Source organism: Balaenoptera physalus, assembly GCF_965194825.1.
Source record: "Balaenoptera physalus genome assembly, chromosome: 11".
Taxonomy (NCBI): Eukaryota; Metazoa; Chordata; class Mammalia; order Artiodactyla; family Balaenopteridae; genus Balaenoptera; species Balaenoptera physalus.
This window is the reverse complement of record NC_138896.1, coordinates 31237853-31261746: the sequence shown is the minus strand read 5'-3', so window position 1 is coordinate 31261746 and position 23894 is coordinate 31237853. Positions and strand designations below refer to the sequence as shown.

The 23894-nt window shown below is 35.3% G+C and overlaps 1 protein-coding gene across 12 annotated transcripts in view; it reads right to left on the bottom strand.

The window, feature by feature from the left end:
* SUPT3H (SPT3 homolog, SAGA and STAGA complex component) overlaps positions 1–23894 on the bottom strand; it is a 446064-nt gene that overhangs the window by 101822 nt on the left and 320348 nt on the right. For 11 of the 12 annotated variants that reach the window (XM_082412497.1, XM_082412496.1, XM_082412492.1 and 8 more), the window contains 4 exons: positions 20194–20306; positions 18640–18747; positions 14920–15087; positions 5409–5519 (listed from right to left, as the gene is read on the bottom strand). The exons of the other annotated variant lie outside the window; for it this stretch is intronic. In XM_082412497.1, the coding sequence (XP_082268623.1) occupies positions 5409–5519; positions 14920–15087; positions 18640–18747; positions 20194–20306 (500 nt within the window). The remainder of the gene's footprint in view (positions 1–5408; positions 5520–14919; positions 15088–18639; positions 18748–20193; positions 20307–23894) is intronic. 12 annotated transcript variants of the gene reach the window in all.

The window sequence follows — 23894 nt, the reverse complement described above, 5'->3', positions numbered from 1 at the left end:
TAAATGAGAAATTTTATTGTTTTGCTATTCTACTTCAATAGAAAGATACCTGATAATATGTAAGCTTGGGGGGGGGGGGTGAGATATTTTTCTACTGTGAATCTCACTCAGGAGAAACTAAAATATATTTAGGCATTACACACGGGATTATGTCATCCCATTTGGTGTACATAGTTTGCTTTCTCTGGCTTTCAAAATTATAGACCTGGTTTTCTATCAGCCATTTCCAGCACTTCTCGCTGAGTGCTGGGATTGGGCTTCAGAGTAGGTAACCATGGGCACCACCCACTGCTTGTACACAGCAAGGATCCAGATAAAACACATGTCTGACCATCTTTTTCATGATAGACAGCACAGTCCACTGGCTTACTCTTTGGGGGTATTTTCTCTGAGAGAAAAAACAAAATGCTCTAACTATAAAAGTCTACTTCATTCTCAAAATTTTTAAATGCTTTTTTCCTTCTAGACCCACATAATTATAAGAATTTTTTTAAAAAACCATTACCAAAAGCATTTGAATTTTTAGGCTGCAAGAAAATACTCTTCAGTTAAATAATTAAATTCAATTAAAACAATTAAATACCAGTTAACTGTCTGATAGGACAATTCATTTAAAGCTTTCGCTAAACATTTTTTTTGGGCCCTGAAGCTCTTTTTAATGTAAGTTTTATTTTATCCTTTATTTTTCTATATTTTCTTTATTTTCTAACATACTAGCATTACTTTCATAATCAGTAAAATGAGGAAATTTTAAAAACTGAGAAAAATGAGGCTAGTAATAATTAATGTTTAAAAAATTACCACCAACTTTGATATACACATCAGTCTTTGAAAACCTTTTTTAGTAACTTACACAAATATATAAACTCATATAAACTGAATTTGATGCAGCTTTATAAATCTGAGGCTGTGCTGTTTGTTCCTTAGGTTTCTATTTCACAGAAGCTAGTATGCAAAAATTGAGTGGAAACTATGTACACTCAGTTACTGAGACCTTATTTTTTAATGTGACAGTGGTGATAAAAAAAAATCCATTAAAGTTCCTCAACCACGATTAATTCAAAAAGTGAAAATGAACATTAATTTATTTTCAGGAACAATAATCTTTAAATAGTATTTAAGTTTTAATGGTATAAATTTTAAGTCTGTAAAGAAATCACATTATAACTCCAGTTTTAGTTTCTTCCAGCATTACAAAGTGAGGTCTCTGTGTTTGTTTGTATGTCTGTGTGGTTGGTGGTGGGGGGAACGGTTTCTACTTTAGTCCGTTTGTATCCTTATCTGAAACCTTTTAGAAAATATACTACAGCTACTAGTGCTATGATGACTTCCACTATTATTAATATAATACATTAAGAGCTTATCACTCAAGTTCATAGTACTCGTTGGATTCTATCATGAGATATGTTCTATTCTACCAGAGAGAGCTTAAGAAACTTCCTTACGCTACTTTGCTAATAGGTGCAGAGCTGGGATCTGAATCTGGGCAATTTGGCTCTAGAATCAACAGTCTTAACCACCACACAGTATAACTTCACATAATGCCAACTACGATGAGTAAAAGGATAAGATAAGATGACAAGCATCAAAATGACTTAGGACACCCCCAGTTTGCATAAGTACTCTAAAGTAATGACTACACATCACAGACTGAAGCGATTTTCAGAATTATTTAGGAAAAAATAAATAATTAGCAAAAGGTAAACTAGTCTCTTTAAATGTTCTTTAGCATGTGTATATGGAAGATCAGGTACACAGGGGTGGGAACAGTTGCAAAAAAATCTAATGAATAGCTTAATGTCAGGACAATTACTTTAATCTTCTAGGTATGATACTCTCTTCTGATCTTCTGCATAGGATTAAGAATAAATAAGAACACAGAAAAAAAGAAGTCATCGATTAAAACCAACATGCCAAAGACAGCATAGTTATAATCCATTGAGTGGGGATGGGTAGTTTATAAGTGTCTCCATAGCCCTCATATGAGTGGCAGGAAACTGATGTTTCCGCCATGAGGCCCCTTCTCTCTCCACTCCAGCAGCTACTCAGTGCAAAGCATTGTTTGTACTCTTTTCTCCCCTCCACCTAATGTGGCTTTAATTATTCCTGTCTTCTATCATTTCAACTAATTCCCAAGGGGAAGAACTCACTTACAATTCTTTATACAATGAATTGTATTCCTGAAATTGATCATCAGAAGTCATACAGTAGAAGACAGAATGATGCCTCACCAAAAACAAATTTTTCTTGGTTTATTGATTGATGTTGGAATTCAGTTTCCATGTAACCTACTGGGTTCGGTCATTTTAATTCTCCAAATCAATTTCAAGTTATTGGGAATTAGCTATATATCAATCAAGTTACGGATATTCTAAATTAGATATCTCATTTATATATATACATTAGACAAGCACTTGAGATTTAGAATGAAATGCTGCAAAGACAAAACCTCTATGTTTCAAAAATGTAAACTAGTTGTTCGTGGCCATTTTAGTTTACAAAGGAAATTTTATACTGGAGGTAAGTTAGCTCAGCCTTTCTGTATAAAAATTCAGTCTGAGTCTATGATTGCTATAGACACAGCCCACATGCCTCCTCTCAGGAGCCGGAACTCAAAGCCTAGGAAGCAAAGTGTCCCCAGTGCAGCATAAAGTAGCATCTCAGGGAGCGGGCACCAGGGAACTCAGCATCAGCTTCTCCCCCGCATCAGGAGCACCTCCTTTTAGCACTGACGGTACGAGGGAGCCAGGACAGGTGTTCACACTGTTAACATACACAGTCTGCAAATCTATTCTACTTTAAAGAGAATTTTTAACTTTAAAAGGCAGATTTAAGTATTGTAATATATACCAAGAAACTGTGTCTGCCTCATCCTACTACTCATGACATAAAATGGAGTAGGTATATTCAGTCCTGTAGGCTGGGCAAATTCTTATAACTCCAGGTAATGGAGTAGACCTTTCAAGGTGGGTCCTTTCCGAGGAGTGATGAAAACTCAGGGTCCTTCTGTGGTGGAGTTCTTTCTCATCTGCTGTTGATTTTGCTCGTCTGCTCTGGTAGCAGCTAAGTGAACCTTCAAGACCATGGCTTATTTGTTCTATTTTCCAGATCTATTTAAACTAAGCATTTTAAAATTGCATTATTAGTTTTAAAAACCATATTGGTTATATGTTTGTTAGACAAAAATTAGCTTAAACTATATCTGAATATATATATTCTGAATATTTCAAGTATATTTCCTGACCACATACTACAATCTTAGATTATAAAAGCAATAATACATGAGTAATAGAGCATCAGGTTAGACATGGAAGAATGAATACACATTTACACACACGCACACACACACACACAAATGTCATCAACCAAGATGATTCTCAAGTGATCTGTCCAGTCTTTTTAAAAATAAAAAAACTTGAAGAATTAAGCAGTTACCATTGCCACCACTTCCTTTTGAGGAAACATCACAGACTTCATGATTAGGAGATTTTCCCCTTACATTAGATATATTTTCCTTTATCTAATTTTATCCATTACTTTTAGTTACCATTTTAGGTTATTTCTCAAAAATCCTGTTTCCCCTTGCTACCCTTTAATTACTTCTAGATATTATCGACTCTGCCTTTTTCTTCTCTCTCTGCTCCACTGCCTCAGCCTATTAGTCATTATTTGGCTCGTATCTATGGATTTGATATCTTTAATCCTGTTATAAATTGGTTCTTTCAACTTCAGTTGGTTCTTAAATTCTTCCAATCATCTCATATTTTTCTAAATTTCATCTCTTTTGGCTTATTGCTTTAAATAGCCTCACCTGTCATGTAGGAAAAAATGAAACAAGAGATATTGATTTCATTGTTTTCAATTGTAATAATCTAAAACCACTCATGCAAAAGGATATATTGCTTAATCAGCAACATATGATTAATATAAATATGATAAATCACGTTCTTACAATATATGACAAATTTAAGATATTAATCAGAAGTAAAAATAATTGTCACCATTACAAAAAGCTTCTAGAGACATATATAAAAAGCTCTGACACATTCTTGCTGTCACACGGAGAATGCATACAATTAACAATAACAATGAAAACAAAGAATGGTAAGAAAGCATTCTCTTTAATTGAAACAGAAGAAAAAAGGAGATGATATAATTTATAAGATATCACGACTTCTATCAACAGATAATAGTAAAATCCACTCTTAGGAAAAAATATATTATTTTATGTACATATGTATGTGTAATGTTATACATATATATTCTGCTTTAGTATGTTAAAGCAGATGTGAATCCAAAAAAAAACCAAACAGGGCTTCCCTGGTGGCGCAGTGGTTGAGAATCCGTCTGCCAACGCAGGGGACATGGGTTCGAGCCCTGGTCCGGGAAGATCCCACATGCCACGGAGCAACTAAGCCTGTGCGCCACAACTACTGAGCCTGCGCTCTAGAGCCTGTGAGCCACAACTACTGAAGCCCGTGCGCCTAGAGCCCATGCTCTGCAACAAGAGAAGCCACCACAATGAGAAGCCCGCGCACCACAACGAAGAGTAGCCCCCGCTCGCTGCAACTAGAGAAAGCCCGCGCGCAGCAACTGAGACCCAATGTAGCCAAAAATAAATAAATAAATTAAAAAACAAAAACAACAACAAACAAGTGGTAAATTCTACTGTTCCTTAGTCATAAATCAAACCTAACTTTCTGAAAATCAAACCAATTCCTTATAAACAGAGAAGGACTTGGAGAAAGTTATACTGACATGAATAAAGATTTTTTTAAAAAGGGCCACAAGATGAGCATTTAATTAAAAAACACACACAGACACACACACACGGACACACACACTTTCTTTAGGCTGTTGAAATATAAAGTCTTTAATTCTCCATTAAAAAAAAACAAAACAAACCTTGATTATAAGCTTTAAAACCATTTGAAGATGTGGAAGACTGTCTGTCTTTCAGCCTACTTCAAAGCCAGTAAAGAAATCATTTCTTCTTCTTCCAACTCAAAGTATGTTTAGGAGCAGAACATCTGATAGAAGTGGTATTGCCAATCTAACCAATTTTAAACTATAAAGTGCTTCTAGCAATATTTGGATACATATAATTTGACAAAAAAAAAGTTTTATAAACCTAAGCTTTAAAAAATAGAAAATATAAGCCCCAACAAAAAAAGCATAATTTGTAATTGAAAGAAAATAATATTTTGTAGAAAAAAAGTTGTCCTTCCAAAAAGAGACAAAAATGACTAACTTTTATTTCCCAAGAGAATTATGCCACTTTTATACAACAAAATTACAGTCACCACAAATTGCTTTCAACAATTCCACTGCTGCTTCATTTGACCACTTGAAAATCAAAATTCTTTCAGATTATAAATATAACTTTTTATAACTCTGTTATTACGTACTGTGAATGGGGAAAGGGGGCCAATCTTGTGGCCGTAGCGTCGAACGGCCTCTCTGATGTGGCAGGGCTGGATGGCATCGCTGTGAGCCTCAACACCACAGGCCGCAGTGCTCTGCGACAGAAAAACACATAAATTGTTACTAAATCAAAAACACACAACAGAACTACAGTGTATAAAATATGAAAATAAACTTTCATAAAATGGACGGTTTTTTCCCTTAGGATGCACATCATTGCGGCCATATACTACATCTAAAAAAAAATTCCATTAACAAATCAAAGATGACTTTTACATGACCCCTTCCTAGCAGACCAACCAAATGCAATTTTTATGCCCCCAATATTTCACCTAGGCCTACATGTCAAGGTACAGAAGAATACAGCCACTTGCGTGCAGATGAAAAGTGTCATAGGGGCTTGCTGAAAGAACCACAGGAAACTATTTTTTTAAAACCATTTAAACATTTATTATTATAAATGTTTCTTGGGAGCCTGTTGGACGTATTTCTGAAATAACTCGAGGGTCATCAATTTTAAAATAAAAAATGTAAAATTGCTATATATTTATAATACTGTGGACTGTCATAAAAGATCATTTCAACTTGGTTCCTAGTTTTCAAGGTATCCTCCATGCAAAAACAAAATAAAACAAAAACTTTCTATTTTAATCTGCCTCATCTGTAAAAGGCAGGTTTGAAAGTACAAAGAAACACAAGAAACAGAAAGATTATTTGCCATAAGACTATGGGTATCAACTCAAGAAATGTATGGAACATGATTTTAAAAAAGTAAAATAGGGGCATTATAGTCTCATGATTCAGTTGTAGGCTCTGGCTTCCCAAATACCTGGGTCCAGATCCCAGCCATATCAGTTACCAGTTCTGTCAAGTTATGTAGTATCTCTGCACTTTAGTTTCCTCATCTGTAAACTGGATAATAATTATAATTGCTCTATAGGGTTGCTGTGAAAATTAAATGAGTTGATATGTGTAAACCACTTAGAACGGTCCCTGACACATGTTAGCTATTAACAGCATTAGGCTATTATTTACATTAAAAATGGAACCTCCATGTTCTTGAAATGATAAGCTAATTTACTTAAAAGTGCAGTGGATACCAGATGCCAGGTCATCAACATTAAAGAATCAAGAGAAAGAAATAGTAGCCTGTGTGTTACTATAACTCTGGTCTAGAGGTACCACTCTCAGAATTCCTTATAGGAGTATATCTAGTACAACCTCTATGGACAGCAATTTGGCAAATCTTATCAAAATGAAAAAACACAGCCCTTTTTGACCCAATAATTTCACCTCTAAGAATTTATCCTACAGACACATTACGTGGTACAAAATAATATAGATAGACAGATAGATAGGTAGATATTCACCGCTGTACTATCTGAATTCATGAAGCAAATGTTCATCAACGAGAGAACATGAAATCAATTATGATACATTCATTCAATGTAACAGAAACCACAGCAACACCAAAAAGAATGAAGCAGTTCCATACATATTCTTATGGAGCTATCTCTAAGATACATTGTTTGAAAAAATACTAGGTGACCAACTGGAAAACTATGTTAACCAGCTGTTTAAAAGAAAAAAGCTGAACATTATATGCTCATTTAAGCTTAGAATATTTCCACAAAGGTACCCCAAAAATCAGTAACAGTGTTTATCTCTTATAGTATAGGTGGGTGTCTGGAGGACATGGGTTAGAGGAAATATTTTTCACTGTATATCCTTCCGTACCTTTTAAATATACTTTTTGTGCTTCTTCTATTATAAACTAGTAAAATAATTACAGAAATTCCTATGAAGAGCATCAGCTAATTATACAAGCTGAACCTGAAATAAGACTTAAAACAAAACAGATCTTGATTATTTTTATTATTTTAACAAGATTTGAAATAAGCCAGATAGGAATTTACTCTAGGGTATCTTTCTCAATTTCATTCCAACAATACCCTAAATAACACATCAGCTATGCCCACAATAACAAGGATTAAGTTATCTTAACCCCTCACTTTGGCACTCATATAGAAGTGCACACACAGAGTTTTTTCTTTTTCTTTCTTTTTTTTAAATTGTGCTTTCTTGATTCTCATTCCAAATACTTTGTTTCAGTTGGAATATATTAAAATAAATGCAATTATCAGGTACCCAGTAAGGCTATAATACAGACTCATTATCTGCTAGGGATAACAAATACTTGTGAAGTAAGTTGAGGCATTCTACTCATTTGTGGAAATGAATGCAAATAATTAGCTGGATTTGGAATCTAAAGTTAAGTTTTCCAGTGGAAACGCAAGTGGAATCACAAAAGGGGGACATCAAGAGGGTCAATATTCTGCAGACTAAGTGGGTGGGGAGTCCTTCCAGCGCATTCCTCTGTGGAAGCTCCTTTCTCCCTGAAAACTGGATTTATTTTTCATTTCTTTTCTCCATGGCCAATGGAGAGTCTACTCTTCCTCTACTTTCCCAAATAAATTTGGTTCTGGTATAGAACATTTTGGTCAAAATCTCTCAGAACCTCTGGCATGGCGATCCAATGGGACTTGAGAACACTGAGGTAGGAAGCATAAGTTAGAAACTACTTGTGCTTGCTATTTGTAAGATGTGGTAACACGTAAGCCAGGCCTGTTTGAATCATGTTATCGCTGCTAACTTACATAAAAATAAAAATATTCATTTTTGTGAAAAATGTCATTAAAATTTCTATCTTGCCAGTTTCGGGTTTACCTGCTATAATTAAGCAACTGCAAACATCAGCATAAGCTACTATGTGCACTTCTACACTTTCCTGATTTGCCCATTGAGTTCTTTGGAAGGAAACCTTTAAATCTAAAATGTTGTATTTGCAGTATTGTTTCTACCGCAATAAGTATCTTCTCATTTCTGTAAATATCTAGTCCCTCACCAAGGTACTCGAAATCTGTTTAAATTCAAAATTCATATTAACTTTAGAATTTTTACTTCAGCAGTGACTTCATAAATCTTGTAATAGTCTTCAAAATTGTTACAGGATTAGCATTAAATTTGTGTATTTGCTACCTAATATAAAAATATTATATGTTATAAATACATATAAAGAATGTTACATTTATGTACCAATTCAGCTTTCTCATTCTGCTTGTGCCCACATTACAGAATATTCTTTAAATTTTCAAAAATGAAACCCACATGTTTGATAAAATACTGAGTGCTGTTGTCTATAGTGTGTTTGTCAAAATCTCTGTGGGGACTAAACTCTTTATTTCCTAAAGTAAAGTACAAGGTGCTTCGTAAAGTTCTTCATATGTCAGGTACTCTTCCTCTTGGCTGCATTCATACTCCATTCTTGTATTCTTCCATTTCATTTTTATTTATGTCTTTTTATTCAGAAACTGCTGCTGGGTATTGGAAGCTGAAGTATCATATAGAGCCCTCCATGCTTCCCACATTTGAGTATTGTCCCTCTGCTTGTACTTGCTGGCTTGGATTGAATAAAATTCCCCAACGGCTTGAACTCTCAACTGTGGTACAAGAAGTTACATTGAAACTTCAGTTGCCCCAGGATCTCTTACAAAAGTCTGTACCTCTCCTGACTCTTTTCTTCTGAACTTAAGAGTTGTTGGGAAGAAACAGCTTTTAAAGAAATTTTATCCTTTCTCAGCCTTCCCCGTGCCGGGTAATCTGATATTTAAGAAGGACCTGGAATCTCAGATAATTGCCTCTTATTCTTTTCACATCCATAATGGTGGACTAGATCTTTCGTTAAACTTGAAACATTAGATTTTACAGAGGAGTAATACATATCTCAGGTTAGAGCAAGTGAAAGGTTAGTAGCACTATTACTGACTTCTGTCACTCACCGACCACATGGGTTGATGTATGACCTGAGTGGGCAGGCAAGTGTCTTCTTTCTCCTCACTCTTGTACATAGAGCTCTCTCAGTGCTTTGTGTCTATAGAGGATTTCTTTTCAGATGAAGTTGGGCCATTCTTTGGCCAAAGGCTATAGTATAATACAGTTAATTTTCTCATTTCAAAATTTAATTGAGATGTTAAATTTGTCATTCTATATAACTAGGAAGAGATTTTTTTTTTTAACTAAGGAAATTAAAACTAAAAAAGGTATTGGAGAGAAGACAAGAAAGAATCACCAAATTCAAGGATTCATAATTATAAAATTTAGAAAAAACACACAATATTATCTATTCTAAACTTCCCCAACTCCTTCCCTATGTTATAGATGAGAGAGTGAAGATAAGGGACACTCCCAAGATTAAAATGATAGTATTAAGATATGGTTATACATCAAATCCCTTGGCTTCTAGTACACATAGCTAGTGCGTAATAGAGGCTTTATTATTTTACGTAGAATGAACTGTACCATGTTACCAACATAGCTGAGGTTTCCAGTGAGTAAAAATCAAAATATAGCAAGAGCTTGAACGTAGAAAGATGTGGATGAGTAAATAGAGAAAAAATTAATTATTTTATGTATGCATAATAACCAGGTTAATTACAACTTCCTACATACTTTGTAAAGCAAATCCACTGAAGAGGTCTTTTAGGTAACATTTTATTAGCCTAGTTTTATTTATTGAATGAGTTGGACAGCACTACAGCTGAAAATCTTTAAAACTACTTTATAATATAGAAGTTCCTTATAGTTCAGAGTTTCCCTTTATAAATAATCAGTGAGCTCTGTCATTTTGAAAACAAAAGGGGGAGTTCAGATGTGAGGATGAAATTTAAATCTGCTTACTATCAGTTATAAAATTATATCTCGGCATAGCTCCACTACTAATAATGGCAAATGGTTCCTATTGCGCCAGCGAACTTGTAGATAAAAGTATAAACTTTGGACAAATTATAAAAAACAAGTACCTGAAAGCAAAAGAGACTGATCTAACCCAGGCAGAAACTGAAAGGGGGCGTACCTATATTTAGAAGAAGGGAATGGCTGTGGGTTGAGTTTTCTGTTTTTACTGTTTTAGCCCAAGGATAGGCTCCAGTCAGTATAGGGAGGACATGACCTTAGAGGCATGAAGAACTATAGGCCAGAGTTCAGGGCAGCCATAGTATGTGTAAAGTGAAAAAGAAAATCCCAAAAAGGACAGAATCAAAGAAGGGAAGTTCCAAATTCAGTGTATAAATTTAACCCAGTCTTTGACTAACTTCTTAACTATTCCTTTGTGGTACCAAATCCAAAAACCCCAGGTAATCAGGTGAAGTTAAGTGAAGCGAAGAGAGAATCTAGCTGCTGAAGAGGAATTTGAGTTTGGACTTTAGAGTTCAATCTAGAAAAGTAAACTGCCTGCTTAAATACATATGCACGCACCACCACCACCACCAACAACAACTCTCTTCATAGGAATACAACAGAATCTGAAATCTCTACAATATATTACTCACAATGTCCAGAATATAATTTAAAATTACTAGACATGCAACAATACAAGAAACTGTGACTTATACTCAATGGAGACTAAAATAATCCAGGTATTTAATTTATCATACAAGGATTTTAAAGCAGCTATTATGAAATAAAATAAACTTGTAATAAATGATAAAAAATAATAGTAGAAAAATGTAAACTACACAAAGAAATCAAAAAGAAATTATACAACTATAAAATAAAATATCAGAACTAAGACATTACTGGATGAGTGTTAAGATTGAAGCTGACAGTAGATAGAGTTTGGAACATAAAGGAAGATCAACAGAAGTTATCCAATCTGAAGAACAGAGAGAAAAGATTGAAAGAGAAATTAAACAGAGCTTCAGGGATATGTGGAACAATATCCAAGTAACTAACGAATATGTACTTGGAGTCTCAGAAGGGGAGAAGAGGGAGCATGAGGCAGACAAAATATCTTAAGAAATAATTGCTGATAATTCCCCCCAAATTTAAAAATATTTCATTTTCAAGAAGCTCAGTGAACCCTAAGCAGAATAAATATAAAAGAAAACCATTTCTATGGATATCATAGTCAAACTGCTGAAAACCAAAAATAAAGATACAATTTTGAAAGCAACCAGAGAAAAATAACACATTACATACACAGAAACAAAACTACAAAATCTACTGACGTGATTAAAAGAAAAAGGATGCTAGAAAACAGTGGAATTATATAATTAAAGTATTGAAAATGAAACTGCCAATCCAGAATTCTATAGCCAGAGAAAGTATCTTCCAGAAATGAAGGAAAAGTAAAGATATTTTCAGAAAAATGAAAATTAAGAGGAATCATCACCAGCCAGCAAGTGCTATAACAAGTGCTAAATAAAATTTAGTAGAACAAAAAAGGAAAATGATACCAGAAGGAAAGTCTGATCATCAAAAATAGAGGGACAGTAGAAATGGTAAATGTTAAAGTCATTTGATTATTTAAGGCAAAAATAGTGTTATGGTTTATAACATGTCAACGTAAGATGTATATCAACTATAGCATAAAGAACAAGACTAAAGTAGATAAACCTATATAAATATAGAAGTCTTACATTTCATGTAAGTAAAACAGTACAATAACAACTCTAAGTACATTGAAAATTTAAGTATCTATATTGTAGTCCTTAGCATAACCACTAAAAAATGATGCAAACAGATATCACTAAGAAATCAGTAGATACATTAAAATGGATTTCTAAAGGAGTGTATAATTAAACCCAAAAGAAGCTAGGAAAGAAAAACAGAAAAAAAAAATAGAGAAAACAAGCAGCAAACTAGCTGACCTATATCCGAACCATGTCAATACATACATTAAGCATCACAGATTTAAAGACTAAAATTAAAAGATACAGAAAGAAAGGAAAAAGAAGCAAGAGTCAACAATTTTTTGTTTAAAAGAGATGTACTTTAAATATTAAAGATACAGATATACTGAAAGGAAATGGAGAGAAAACCATAGGTCATTTAAATAGCATAAGAAGGCTGGAATAGCTATATTAATCAGATAAAACAGTTCAAGATGGATAGTACTGCCAGTGATGAAAAGAGAGATTTCATAAAGATAAGTAAATGGAGAGATATGCCATGTTCACGTATTATAAGACTTGGTATTGTGAAGACATTTATATCCTCAAATTGATGTAAAATTTCAATCCAATCCCCTTCAAAATCCCACTAGGCTTTTCCTTTTTCTTTCTCTCTTTCTATATCTCCCTCTCTTTCTTTCTTTTTTTGGGTAGAAACTAAATTTTAATTCTAAAATTTACATAGAAATCCAAGGATACAACATATCCATATTAAACCTGAAAAATAAAAGTTTGAGGACCTACACTACCTGACTTTGAGACCTCCTATAAGCTACGGTAATCAAGGCAGATGACAATGACAAAAGAACTGACAAGTCAATAAAACAAAATTGAAATCCCAGAAATACATCAACACAGATACATGGTCATTTGATTTTCTCAAAGCCACCAAAGCAATCCAATAGGAGAAAAGAGTCTTCAACAAATGGTTCTGCAATAACTAGATATATGTAAAAAAGTGAACATGCCTCAACTCATAAAAGACACAAAACTTAATCTGACTTGGTTAATGGAACTTAACATAAAAGGTAAAGCTAAAAAGCTTCCAGAAGAAAACACAGGAGAATATCATCATGAATTGGGAGTAGTCGAAGCTTTCTTAGACAGAACATAGAAAACAATAAACAAAAGAAAACACTGGATAAATCAGACTTCATTAGAAGTTCAAAGCTTCTGCTCAACAAAATACACCATTAAGACAATGAACAGGTGAACTACAGAGAGAAGATATGTGAAAAACATATATTTGACATAGGATTGTTATACAGAATATATAAAGAACTCCTACAAATTGTAACAAGAGACAACCCTATCTCAAAAATATTGTGTGAAATATGTGAAGAGACTCCTCCTTGAGGAAGATATATGAATGGCCAATCAGCACATGAAAAAATGCTCAGCATTATCCGTCACCAGAAAAATACAAACTCAACCTATAGTGAATTATTATTAAATATCCATCAGAATGGTTAAAAGTAAAAACAATGACAACACCAAATGTTGATGAGCATGTGGAGCAACTGAAATTCTCATATATTGCTAAGAAAGTATAAAATGATACAACCATTTGGGAAAAAAATTCTTGCAGTTTCTTTAAAAACTGAACACACAGCTACTCTATGACCCAGTAATTTAATTCCTAGCTATCTACCTAAGAGAAATGAAAGCATTTGTCCATAAAGACTTGTACAATAATGCTCATAACAGGTTTATTCATAATACCTCAAAAACTGGAAATAGCCTAGGTGTCCACCGAAAATGAGAATGAGTAAACAGATATACACAAGCAACTTACTCATCAATAAAGAAGAATAAATTATACTTATACTGAAAAACATAAACTTCAAAAATGTCCTGAAAGAAATTTCACACAAAAGAGTATACATACTATATTCTCTTTATATGAGGTTCTAGAATGGAAAAAACTAATGTATGATGAAAAAAACAGAACAGTGTTTGCCTTTCTGAGGATGGTGACAGGATTGTCTGGAGGAGGTATGAAGGAACTTTCTGAACTGATGGTAATGTTTTTTATCTTGAGAAGGGATTAGAAAACAACAAATTTATACATTTGTCAAAATTCATCAAATGGTATACTTAAGAATTGAGTGGTATACTGAATATAAATGTTACCTTTAAAAAAAAGGAACCATAAACAAATTATACATAATGAAGTGTTTAGGAATGAAAAGTAAGCTGATGTATGCAGCTTACTTTTCAATGTATTAAAAAAAATGAACAGATGGATGGATTAAAGAACAACTGGATGCATATATATAGTAAATGTAAATATAGTAAATATATAGTTAATATATTAAATATAGTACAATGTTAATTGTAGGCTTCCCTGGTGGCACAGGGATTAAGAATCTGCCTGCCAATGCAGGGGACACGGGTTTGAGCCATGGTCTGGGAAAATCCCACATGCCATGGAGCAACTAAGCCCGTGCGCCACAACTACTGAGCCTGTGCTCTAGAGCCCGCGAGCCACAACTACTGAGCCCGCGTGCCACAACTACTGAAGCCTGCACGCCTAGAGCCCGTGCTCCACAATAAGAGAAGACACCATAATGAGAAGCCCGCGCGCCACAACAAAGAGTAGCCCCCCATTCGCCACAACTAGAGGAAGCCCGAGTGCAGCAGCGAAGACCCAACGCAGCCAAAAATAAATAAAAAAACAAAAGAAAACAAAAAAACCACATTGAGATACCACTACTCTAAAAAAAAAATCTTTAAAAAAAATGTTAACTGTAGAATCTAGATGGCAGATATATGACATTCGCTCTACAATTCTTTTAACTTTTTTGTGTTTGAAAATTTTTATATTAGAAAAAATCAATTATCTTGCTGTAAACTGGCTGCTTCTAAAAATCAGATTTATGAGAAAAATAGAACACATTTTCCATACTCAACAAGACCTCTCCACCCTGCACCAAAAAGAAAAAAGAAAGGAAAAAAAAAAAGAAAAAGAAAAAATATCACTGACCTTTTTTCTTTTCCTTTGTTTGGTTTTAGCTGAGTCTTGTCCAGCACTCCCATTCCCTAGGGATCCTGATGTGGTTCTCCCTGAGAGCTGTGATCCAGATGATGGAGCGCTCGGTGTAGGAGGAGGTGTGTTCTCAGGAGACTCTGGGTAGGACCTTAGGCAAGACCCCTGTCCAAAGAGATGTGGCTTTGAAATCAAGCAACCAGAACTTCTACTAACATTTGAGTTTGTTTAACATCTCATGAATTCAGTAATATTTGAAAGTTATAAAAACACAGTTTATTATTATCCAGTCCACAGAAATGATGTCACCATCTTACCCCTAAGGGTCTAAATATATTAATTTTTAATCTGTCTGATCATTTAGATAAAAATCAGGATTCCTCAGATACAGCTTCCAAAATTTCTGCTGATTTTGTCAAATAGAGATATTTTTACTGAGAAGTTTTCTCAGTGTTTCAAACTTACTCAAAAGGAAGTTCTAAACTTTCCCCCCAAACAGGATGCCTTCCAGACATTCTTTGTAACATGGTGACCAGCCTTCGCCTAGTAACTCAAACTCAGTGCTTTAGGGTCACTGTAGATATATCTCTAGCTCCTCCAACACCTAGTTCCTTCCTTCATTCAGAATATGCCTCATATCTATCTGCTTTCTTTGGTTATGACTGTAAGTCTGTTCTCTCTTCCATGTGGAAGCACTTCAAATATTTGAAGACTGTTTATTTCACAGCCTCTTCTCTTCTATAGGTCAAACACCTCAAGTTCCTTCCACCACTTATTATGAGACATGCTTTCAGGTTTCTCCTCCCGCCCATTACTCTCCTTTAGACATCCTTCACTTTGTCAATGTTCATCCTATAGGATGGTGCCTAAACACTGAAACAAAACAAAAAACATTTTCTTTTCAGTAACATCACAATATTGGCTCCTAAGAAATGTACAGGCAAATAAAAGTTTCTAAGTCTTTTTCATGCATGGTATTGTTAATTCTACATTATCCTCATACTATCTACTGGCCTACAATTTTCTGTAATGTATTTTAAAACTTATGCTAGGCTTTGTAAAATGTTTTGCTGAAATTCAGATATTGTTTTCAATAGTATTTCTTTGATCTGCTTGCATAGAAACATCAAACAAGAAGGAATAAACCTAATGTGGCATGAGTTGTTCTTAGAAAAAACAAGGTAACTCCTAGAGATCATTGCTTCCAGTATATAAACCATATATTAGAAAACAAAATCTAGAAAATTAACTCAAATTGAAATTAACCTTGGTAATCTGAGAAACCCAAGCTTAACTAGCTCAGTTCCTTATATAGTTAGTGTTCAAGAACGATAATTATTAAGATAGAATGCACTGTGTTAACTCCATGCCTTGAGTTTCCAATTCCAAGCTACTGTACATAGCACCTCCATCTGGATCTTCTTAAAATACCCTTTTGAACTCATCAACCTTTAGCCAAGAAACTTTCAATTCTTCCTTAATAACTCTAAGTGTCTAAGGCCTTTATTTTCTAATCTAACTCCCCACTACCCCTTCTCGATGAATTCTTGACTTGAATATTTTAATCACAGTTTTTCTCCCCCCAGTACAATTACACTTATGCTGCCTCTGAGGCCTAGAGTATTTTCCCCACTTTCACCATCTCATAAAAGTCTTATTTTTCCTACAACACCCAACTTCCTCTCTGAAGTCTTCTTTCATGGTAATTAGGGAGTTGTTTTTAATCTCTGAAATTTCTGTCTATGCCACTCATTTGGAAATTAGTACACACAATCTTGAATTGTTTGTTTGTTTGCTTGTTAATTTACTTCCTGGGTTGTTTTACAGAATGTTCTATCTCCCTAAATACAGATCATATTAGTCTCCAGAGCCCCCATTTGTACCTAATTTGGTAAAGTCCTTAAAGCAGGCCCTTGATAGTGGTTGCTGCTTTGCAGTGTTGATGTGTAAGATTCCTACCCTAGAGTGGCCATTCTTTTTGTGTCGTGTCAGGTAATAAAGGGCAGAAAGACTTCCAGTCTCTCCGAATGTTCATTCTGACCACCAGTCACGTCGGAGGAGGGGTGTCTGGCGAGTCAGGGAAAAGCTTGAGGCTTGTACTAACATATTTAGCCAGGATACTTCCTGACGTTCATGCTCCCACCTCCCAGAGAGCCCAGGAAATTCAGCACACATAAGCCATCTTTCTTAACGGCTGGGTAGCTGGGAATAGCAGCTGTGGTTGCTGAGCAGTTGCCCAGGGCAGCTTGGCCACCCTGGAGAACTGAGAAAGTGGGAGGGACATAAAGAGTTTTCCTAGCCACGTAAGCAATCCCTTGAGGGTTAAGGGAAAACTAGGCTTGTTATGTTCACCGTAAATTTCTTCAATTAGAAATGTTACAACGAATTTGTCTGATGTTAATGAAAAGCATACTTATACACATATTCATAAAGTGAACATGTATCAAAGACAGTTTAAAGGGTGTTCTTTGACATCATAATTTGGGTTTGTAACATAAAGAAAACAAACAGTGTTTAATCAACTGGGTAAGCTTTAGGGACTTTTAAAGTATATTCGCTGATAATAATGTATGACCTTTTCCAAGACAAAAATGGATTTTTAATGAGCATAAACATTTTAATTCCTACTTTAGTTCTAAGCCAATCTGGTTCTACAAGGGGCATAAAAAGATGTCAAACTTTTGGCATGTAATAAGATATAGGCAGATATCTTTATATATTTTATAAGTATCCTAGAGCAGAGATATACCTAAATTTGGAGTTCACTGGGTTCACAGATCCCTTATATCTGCAGAATGGTTTCAGACGGTTTCTCAACACCCTGAAATTGTGTACAAAATTTGCAAATGTCTTTACGGAGAAAGGATTTACAGTTTTCTTCAGATTCTTTGAATGGCTTAACCATTTTCAGTATATATGTTTCACCCAACTTGATCCAAAGTTCACTTCACAATTATACATGCAGATGTTAACCTAAGCTCCTTGCTGCCTTCTCTATGGTTATTAGGTTGAATTATATGAAACTGATGTTTATGTTAGTAAAAAAAAGTCAAATTATTGGCAAATTCATTAAATAGATATTATATTTCTGGTTTTTAGGCACATGCTGCTTACAGAGAATATTTTTTATGCCAAAAATGATACACAGTTATTCCACAAAGTCTTAAAGTTGGCAAGATGACTTTATAGTCTCCACAGGTGGGGATCCCAGCAACATAAATGGAATCAGAAAGGATGTGATTATCATATGATAGGGCCAATTGAAACACAAAGGATAAATGGAGCCATGCTTCTTTAAATCATGTTTAGAGATAAATCAATAACTGGAAAGTAAAACTATCAATAAATGCCAGGAATTATTATTACACGAATAATAATAATTCTCTCATCTTTGAAGCAAAAAGAAATAACTTTTCTCAATGTTATTCAATTACCTAAACCAGGTGTTTATCTCCCATGGAAATGAGAGGTGTGCTTTCACCGAAGGGCCAGGAAAGCTAAATAAGGCCGGGAGAAGGTGAAAAAAAATCATTGTATTAAGTGGATTGTTAGGGCCTGGTACATAGTAGGTATTTGTTTGAATGTTGAATGTATTAAGATTCTTTGACTGAAGGCTATATATTCCTACACAATCTTTTTCTTAGAACTACATGTAAATACCAGACATGAGAAAAAAATCCACAGATGGGTCAAAGACAGATTTTTTTTAATACTTACCTCAGCAGAGCTGTGATACTGAATGAAGGTGGCAGAAATGGCATGGCTGAAGGGGTCTCCTGCCTTGGTTACCATGTCCTGCCTCACAAGAAGAGCCAGATCCACTAACTAGAAGATCAGAGCAATGAAACTAAAGTCACACAAATGGAAATAATCATCAGTGTCACTGAAATGGTAAAGCTAAAAGCAATATATCCCAAATGTTATTGATAATATTGTCTGCCTAAAAATCTGCATTGTGGACATGAGCATATGCTTTCATTGGCTGGTAAATGGACCTACTCATGAACATAAATGATATAGTCTGACCTCCTAGTGGAGTGGTTCTCAAAGTTTGTAATCACTAGGGAAACATTTTATTTAATTTTTTAAATTAATTAATTAATTTATTTTTGGCTTAGTCAGGTCTTAGTTGCAGCCCGCGGGATGTTTCACTGCGGCGGGGGCTTCTCTCTAGTTGTGGTGCATGGGCTCCAGAGTGCACAGGCTCAGTAGTTGCGGCATGCAGGCTCTCTAGTTGTGGCGCTAGGGCTCTCTAGTTGTGGTGTGTGGGCTCCAGGGTGCATGGGTTCTGTAGCTGTGGCACAGGGGCTTAGCTGTCCCGTGGCATGTGGTATCTTAGTTCCCCAACCAGGGATCGAACCTGTGTCCCCTGCGCTGGAAGGCAGATTCTTAACCACTGGACCACCAGGGAAAACCTGGGAAACATTTTAATTATTTATTTATTTATTTATTTATTTATTTTTTGGGCTGTGTTGGGTCTTCGTTTCTCTGCGAGGGCTTCCTCTAGTTGCGGCAAGCGGGGGCCACTCTTCATCGCGGTGCACAGGCCTCTCACTATCGCGGCCTCTCTTGTTGCGGAGCACAGGCTCCAGACGCGCAGGCTCAGTAGTTGTGGCTCACGGGCCTAGTCCCTCCGCGGCATGTGGGATCTTCCCAGACCAGGGCTCGAACCCGTGTCCCCTGCATTAGCAGGCAGATTCTCAACCACTGTGCCACCAGGGAAGCCCCTGGGAAACATTTTAAAATACATATTTCTGGGTTCCAAGCTCCGAGATTCTAATTCAGTAGGTCTGCTCTGGGGTGTAGCTGAGAAATTTACATTTTAAACAAGAACCAAGGAGATGCTGATGCTTGTAGTCTAAGAACCATGCTCTGAGAAACTAGAGGGCAGTGATTCCAGACTCAGATTTTGGTAAGCACTTAGTAGACTGTACATTTCTAGAAAGCTGTTTTTCAAAGCTCAAAAATAATCTCTAAACAAGAGAGATGTGTACTTAGAATTCAGTGTTGAGGAAAAGTATGCAAGTATTCCATTTCTGGTTTGGCTAAAGTTGCAAGAAACAGTCACTTTTAGCCTAACACCCACTGGGGCTGAGGATGCAAAGAAACATAACTGAACTAAATTTTAGAAAATGATGAGATCATCATAGGAGAGAACTCATGGCTGTTCTCATTCCTGGTAGAGCAGCAGGTGGAAGAAGAATTGACGATGGACAGGGATAGGGAGAAAGCAGCTATGTATGGCCTGATATGACACATTACAATTCTTACCTGTGCCACAGTTTCGTACGCTAAATATGCTAAAATTTCCATAGCGATGACATTGGGCTTTATCTCCAAACTGCTGCAGTCCAACCAGTCTCGAAATTTGGAGGCTTTTTTGGCTAGCCATTAAAAAAAAAGTATAGAAAATTTAGCTTTGGAAGTGTTTTAATACTGCATATTACTATCACAAAATGAAAAACATTTCTATTGAAAATTGCATAGGAAAAACAATGCATATAATATGCAACATTTTTGAATTTATATTCTAGCCCCAAGAAATCCCTTATACATTTGCGTCTTTAGTATCTCTGCTACATAACACTGTATACTAAACCACTTAATGTTTAGCACTTCTTACAATGTGTCAGAATAAGTTATCATTGGCCATAGCTTATGTTATAACAGTAGTCAGAGAATTACTTGCTTGATGTAACTTTAATTTATTCTTGTGGAAAGAAAATCCTGCAAGAAAGAACCAGTGATAAAAAAGGAACATACAGAAATTGTATTTTTAATACCTTTCAAAATGTGTCTATTACTTGAATAGGCTCAAAGTTGTGAATTTAGAATTAAATAGAATAAACTGATATCTGGCCTGATCTAAATCTGTGGTTACATTTTCCTGATTGCAAAGATGTCCAAATTCTTAAGCCTGACTCTCAAAACCACCCAGGCTGATTCCAACCTGCCTTTATATTATTCCCTATTAAAATGTCACTGGCCTTGAGTATGATCCTCTGTGTTCACCCCTGCATGGGATACTCTATCACTCTGTTTCATTCATATGAATCCTGCCCATGCAAGCCAAAGGTATACATCCTCAACTCTAGTCATTTACTGAACTCTTATATCATCAGAGATCCTTTTGTGTCTGCTTATAATTTCTCAAGCCACATTACAAGTTTTTTGTGGACCAACACCACGCGTCACGTCTCTCTGCATACCTACCAGTACTAAGCACATGTGGAACCTTCTGTTAAATATCTCTAAACCACCACAGTGCTAAGCAGAATCTAACTTGACATAGATCCTTCATTAGATATTACTAATTTAACTAGTAACCCAGAGGGAAAAGATTGATAGTGAAGATTTTATCATATCTATAACATAATCATCTTTTTAAAAATCCAATGATTATTCTTTTGATTAATCTGGTCTCACAGGTCTATAAAACACTTAACAGTAACTCCAAGCATGATGTTTTGATCCTTATAGATAAAGTCTTCATGGATTCCACATACAGAAGAGTTTTCTGTGAAATAAATCACAGGAGACATTAAGTCCTGCTATCGAAGCACATATCCAAAGCTGTCAACTGTGGCAGAATTATGATAATCTTGCTTAAAGCTATCTCCCTAAAGTAACCAATCTTCCCAATGCTCTCTGACATGCAACATTCCATCTAACTAGTAAGCTGCAATAGCTCACAAACACTTGGTTAACATCTGTGGAATACTTCTGAAGTTCAAGTCAACAGGCAGCAATTTGGCAAGATCAATAAAATGTACCCTATTCACTTCTCCCTTTGACAGACAGTAACATGGAAACAGGTATTTTGTGACTGTGCTCTAAAAACTTTATTTTAAAAGTAAGGGAAAGAAGAGTTCTTGGTATTCTGTCAGATCTGCCTACCTAAGCAACAGAATCGTCAGCTTTCCCACTAGATCTTACGTACTGAGAATGCAGAGGTGAGGACCATGGGTCCACCGTGGTATCCCAGCACCCAGAATAGTGCCTGACATTAGCACACTCACCATAAATATTTCTAGAAGGAAGAAATGAATGAATGAATGAATGAACAAATGAAAGATATTCCTTTAATAAAAGGGTAGGGTCCAAACTTTTCCATACATCAAAAAAGATGCATAAGACCACTTGGGTTACTACTATGCCAGCAATCTTCCAGGTGAAGGTTTTCTGAGCTAATTCCCTCCCTGTCACCTGGAGGACTGTTTCAGAGATGGACCTTTCCAGGGTGATGCTGGTTCCAAAAAAAAGAGGCACAGATACTCTTAGTCATGATAGTTTGTTTTCACCAGAAGTAAGAGGGCATGAAACTGAATGAGTTCCTTCTCCTTCACCCCTCTTCTCAATATATCAGGAGAAAGGGCAATCCTGGAAATTGATCAACAGTCTAAATAGAACCTTGACCAAAGGTCAAAAATTCCTGGGATTATCCTCTTTCTGACACAACCTGAGTTTTCAGCCTGTGCTGGAAATAAAACTACTTTACTTAATAATTTCATATGGAAATTTAAGGTTATCAAATCTCATACACTTTATCTTTCTCATCAGCGACCAATGGCAAAATTCAAGTTCCTCTCAATATTCCATTCTCTCACCCCGGCACACTATTTCATTATTTCTACCACATCCCTTCTCACCAGCCTTTCCATTCCTGATCCTTCCCGCAGAGCCCTCTGTAATGCTCATTCCACTCTGAAGAAAACCTTCTGCAACTTCTATCTCTTCAAAATCACTGTTCTTTGAATAAACTGAAAACAACCTTCCTCAGAGGGCATGGTTTTCTCTGGAAACTTCTATAGTAGAGGTTCCTTCTTTCTTTCCTTTTATACATATGTACTGATCGGCCACTGATTGCCAGCCTGTTCATTTCCCCATATACCCGAGGGTATATCTTCATTCTCTTTCTTTCTCCCACAGGGAAAACATAAAACAAGTGGACATCAGATTTCTAACCAACGACAGAGGCTAAAAGACAATGGAATCATGTTTTAACCAATAACTATTAGTCTACAATTTCCTACTTAACTAAACTATCATTTAAGTATGAGGGCAAAATAAAGCCATTTTTAAGACAAAAATGAGTGCTTTAAGCACTTACGGATGCTTGGGAAAAACAAAGTTAGGCTGAGAAGGGAAGTTTAGATACAGGCACACCTCAGAGATATTGTGGGTTTGGTTCCAGACCACCACGATAAATCAAATATTGCAATAAAGTGAGTTACACATATTTTTCGGTTTTCCAGTGTATATAAAAGCTATATATACACTATACTGTAGTCTACTAAGTGTAAAATAACAATATGTCTAAAAAAATAGCTTAATTAAAAATAATCCTGTTTGGAAAAAAAAAAAAATCCTGTTTGAAAAATGGCACCAATAGACTTGCTTGATGCAGGGTTGCCATAAACCTTCAATTCCTAAAATAACACATCATCTGTGAAGCACAATAAAGCAAAGAGCAATAAAACGAGGTATGCATGTAGTTACCAACTTAAAAAATTTTAAGTCAGGGGTGTACTTTAGAAAAATTAAGGATAGCAACTAAAATAACAGCAACAGAATATATAACATACAAACTGGTTGATGAAAAATGGAATGAAGAAAACCCAATCAATCCAAAGAAAAGGAGGAAAACCAAATAAAAAAGCACAGTAAATTGAAAACACAAAATAAGACAGCATATATAAACCCAAGTGTATAAGTAATTAAATACATATAAATTAAGCTCATCAATTAAAATACAAAGAGACTCTCAGATTAACTAAAAAGAAAATTTAGGTATTTGTTTACAAAATCCACACATAAAACAACAGGTTGAAGGGACTGGAAACAGGTTTATCAAATTATAACTAAATTAAAGCTTTGTGAATTAATATCAGATTTTAAAAGACTTTAAGGGAAATGACTATCTGACTTACATAAATGTAACAACAAAACACTGGTGAACAATGATCAGTGTC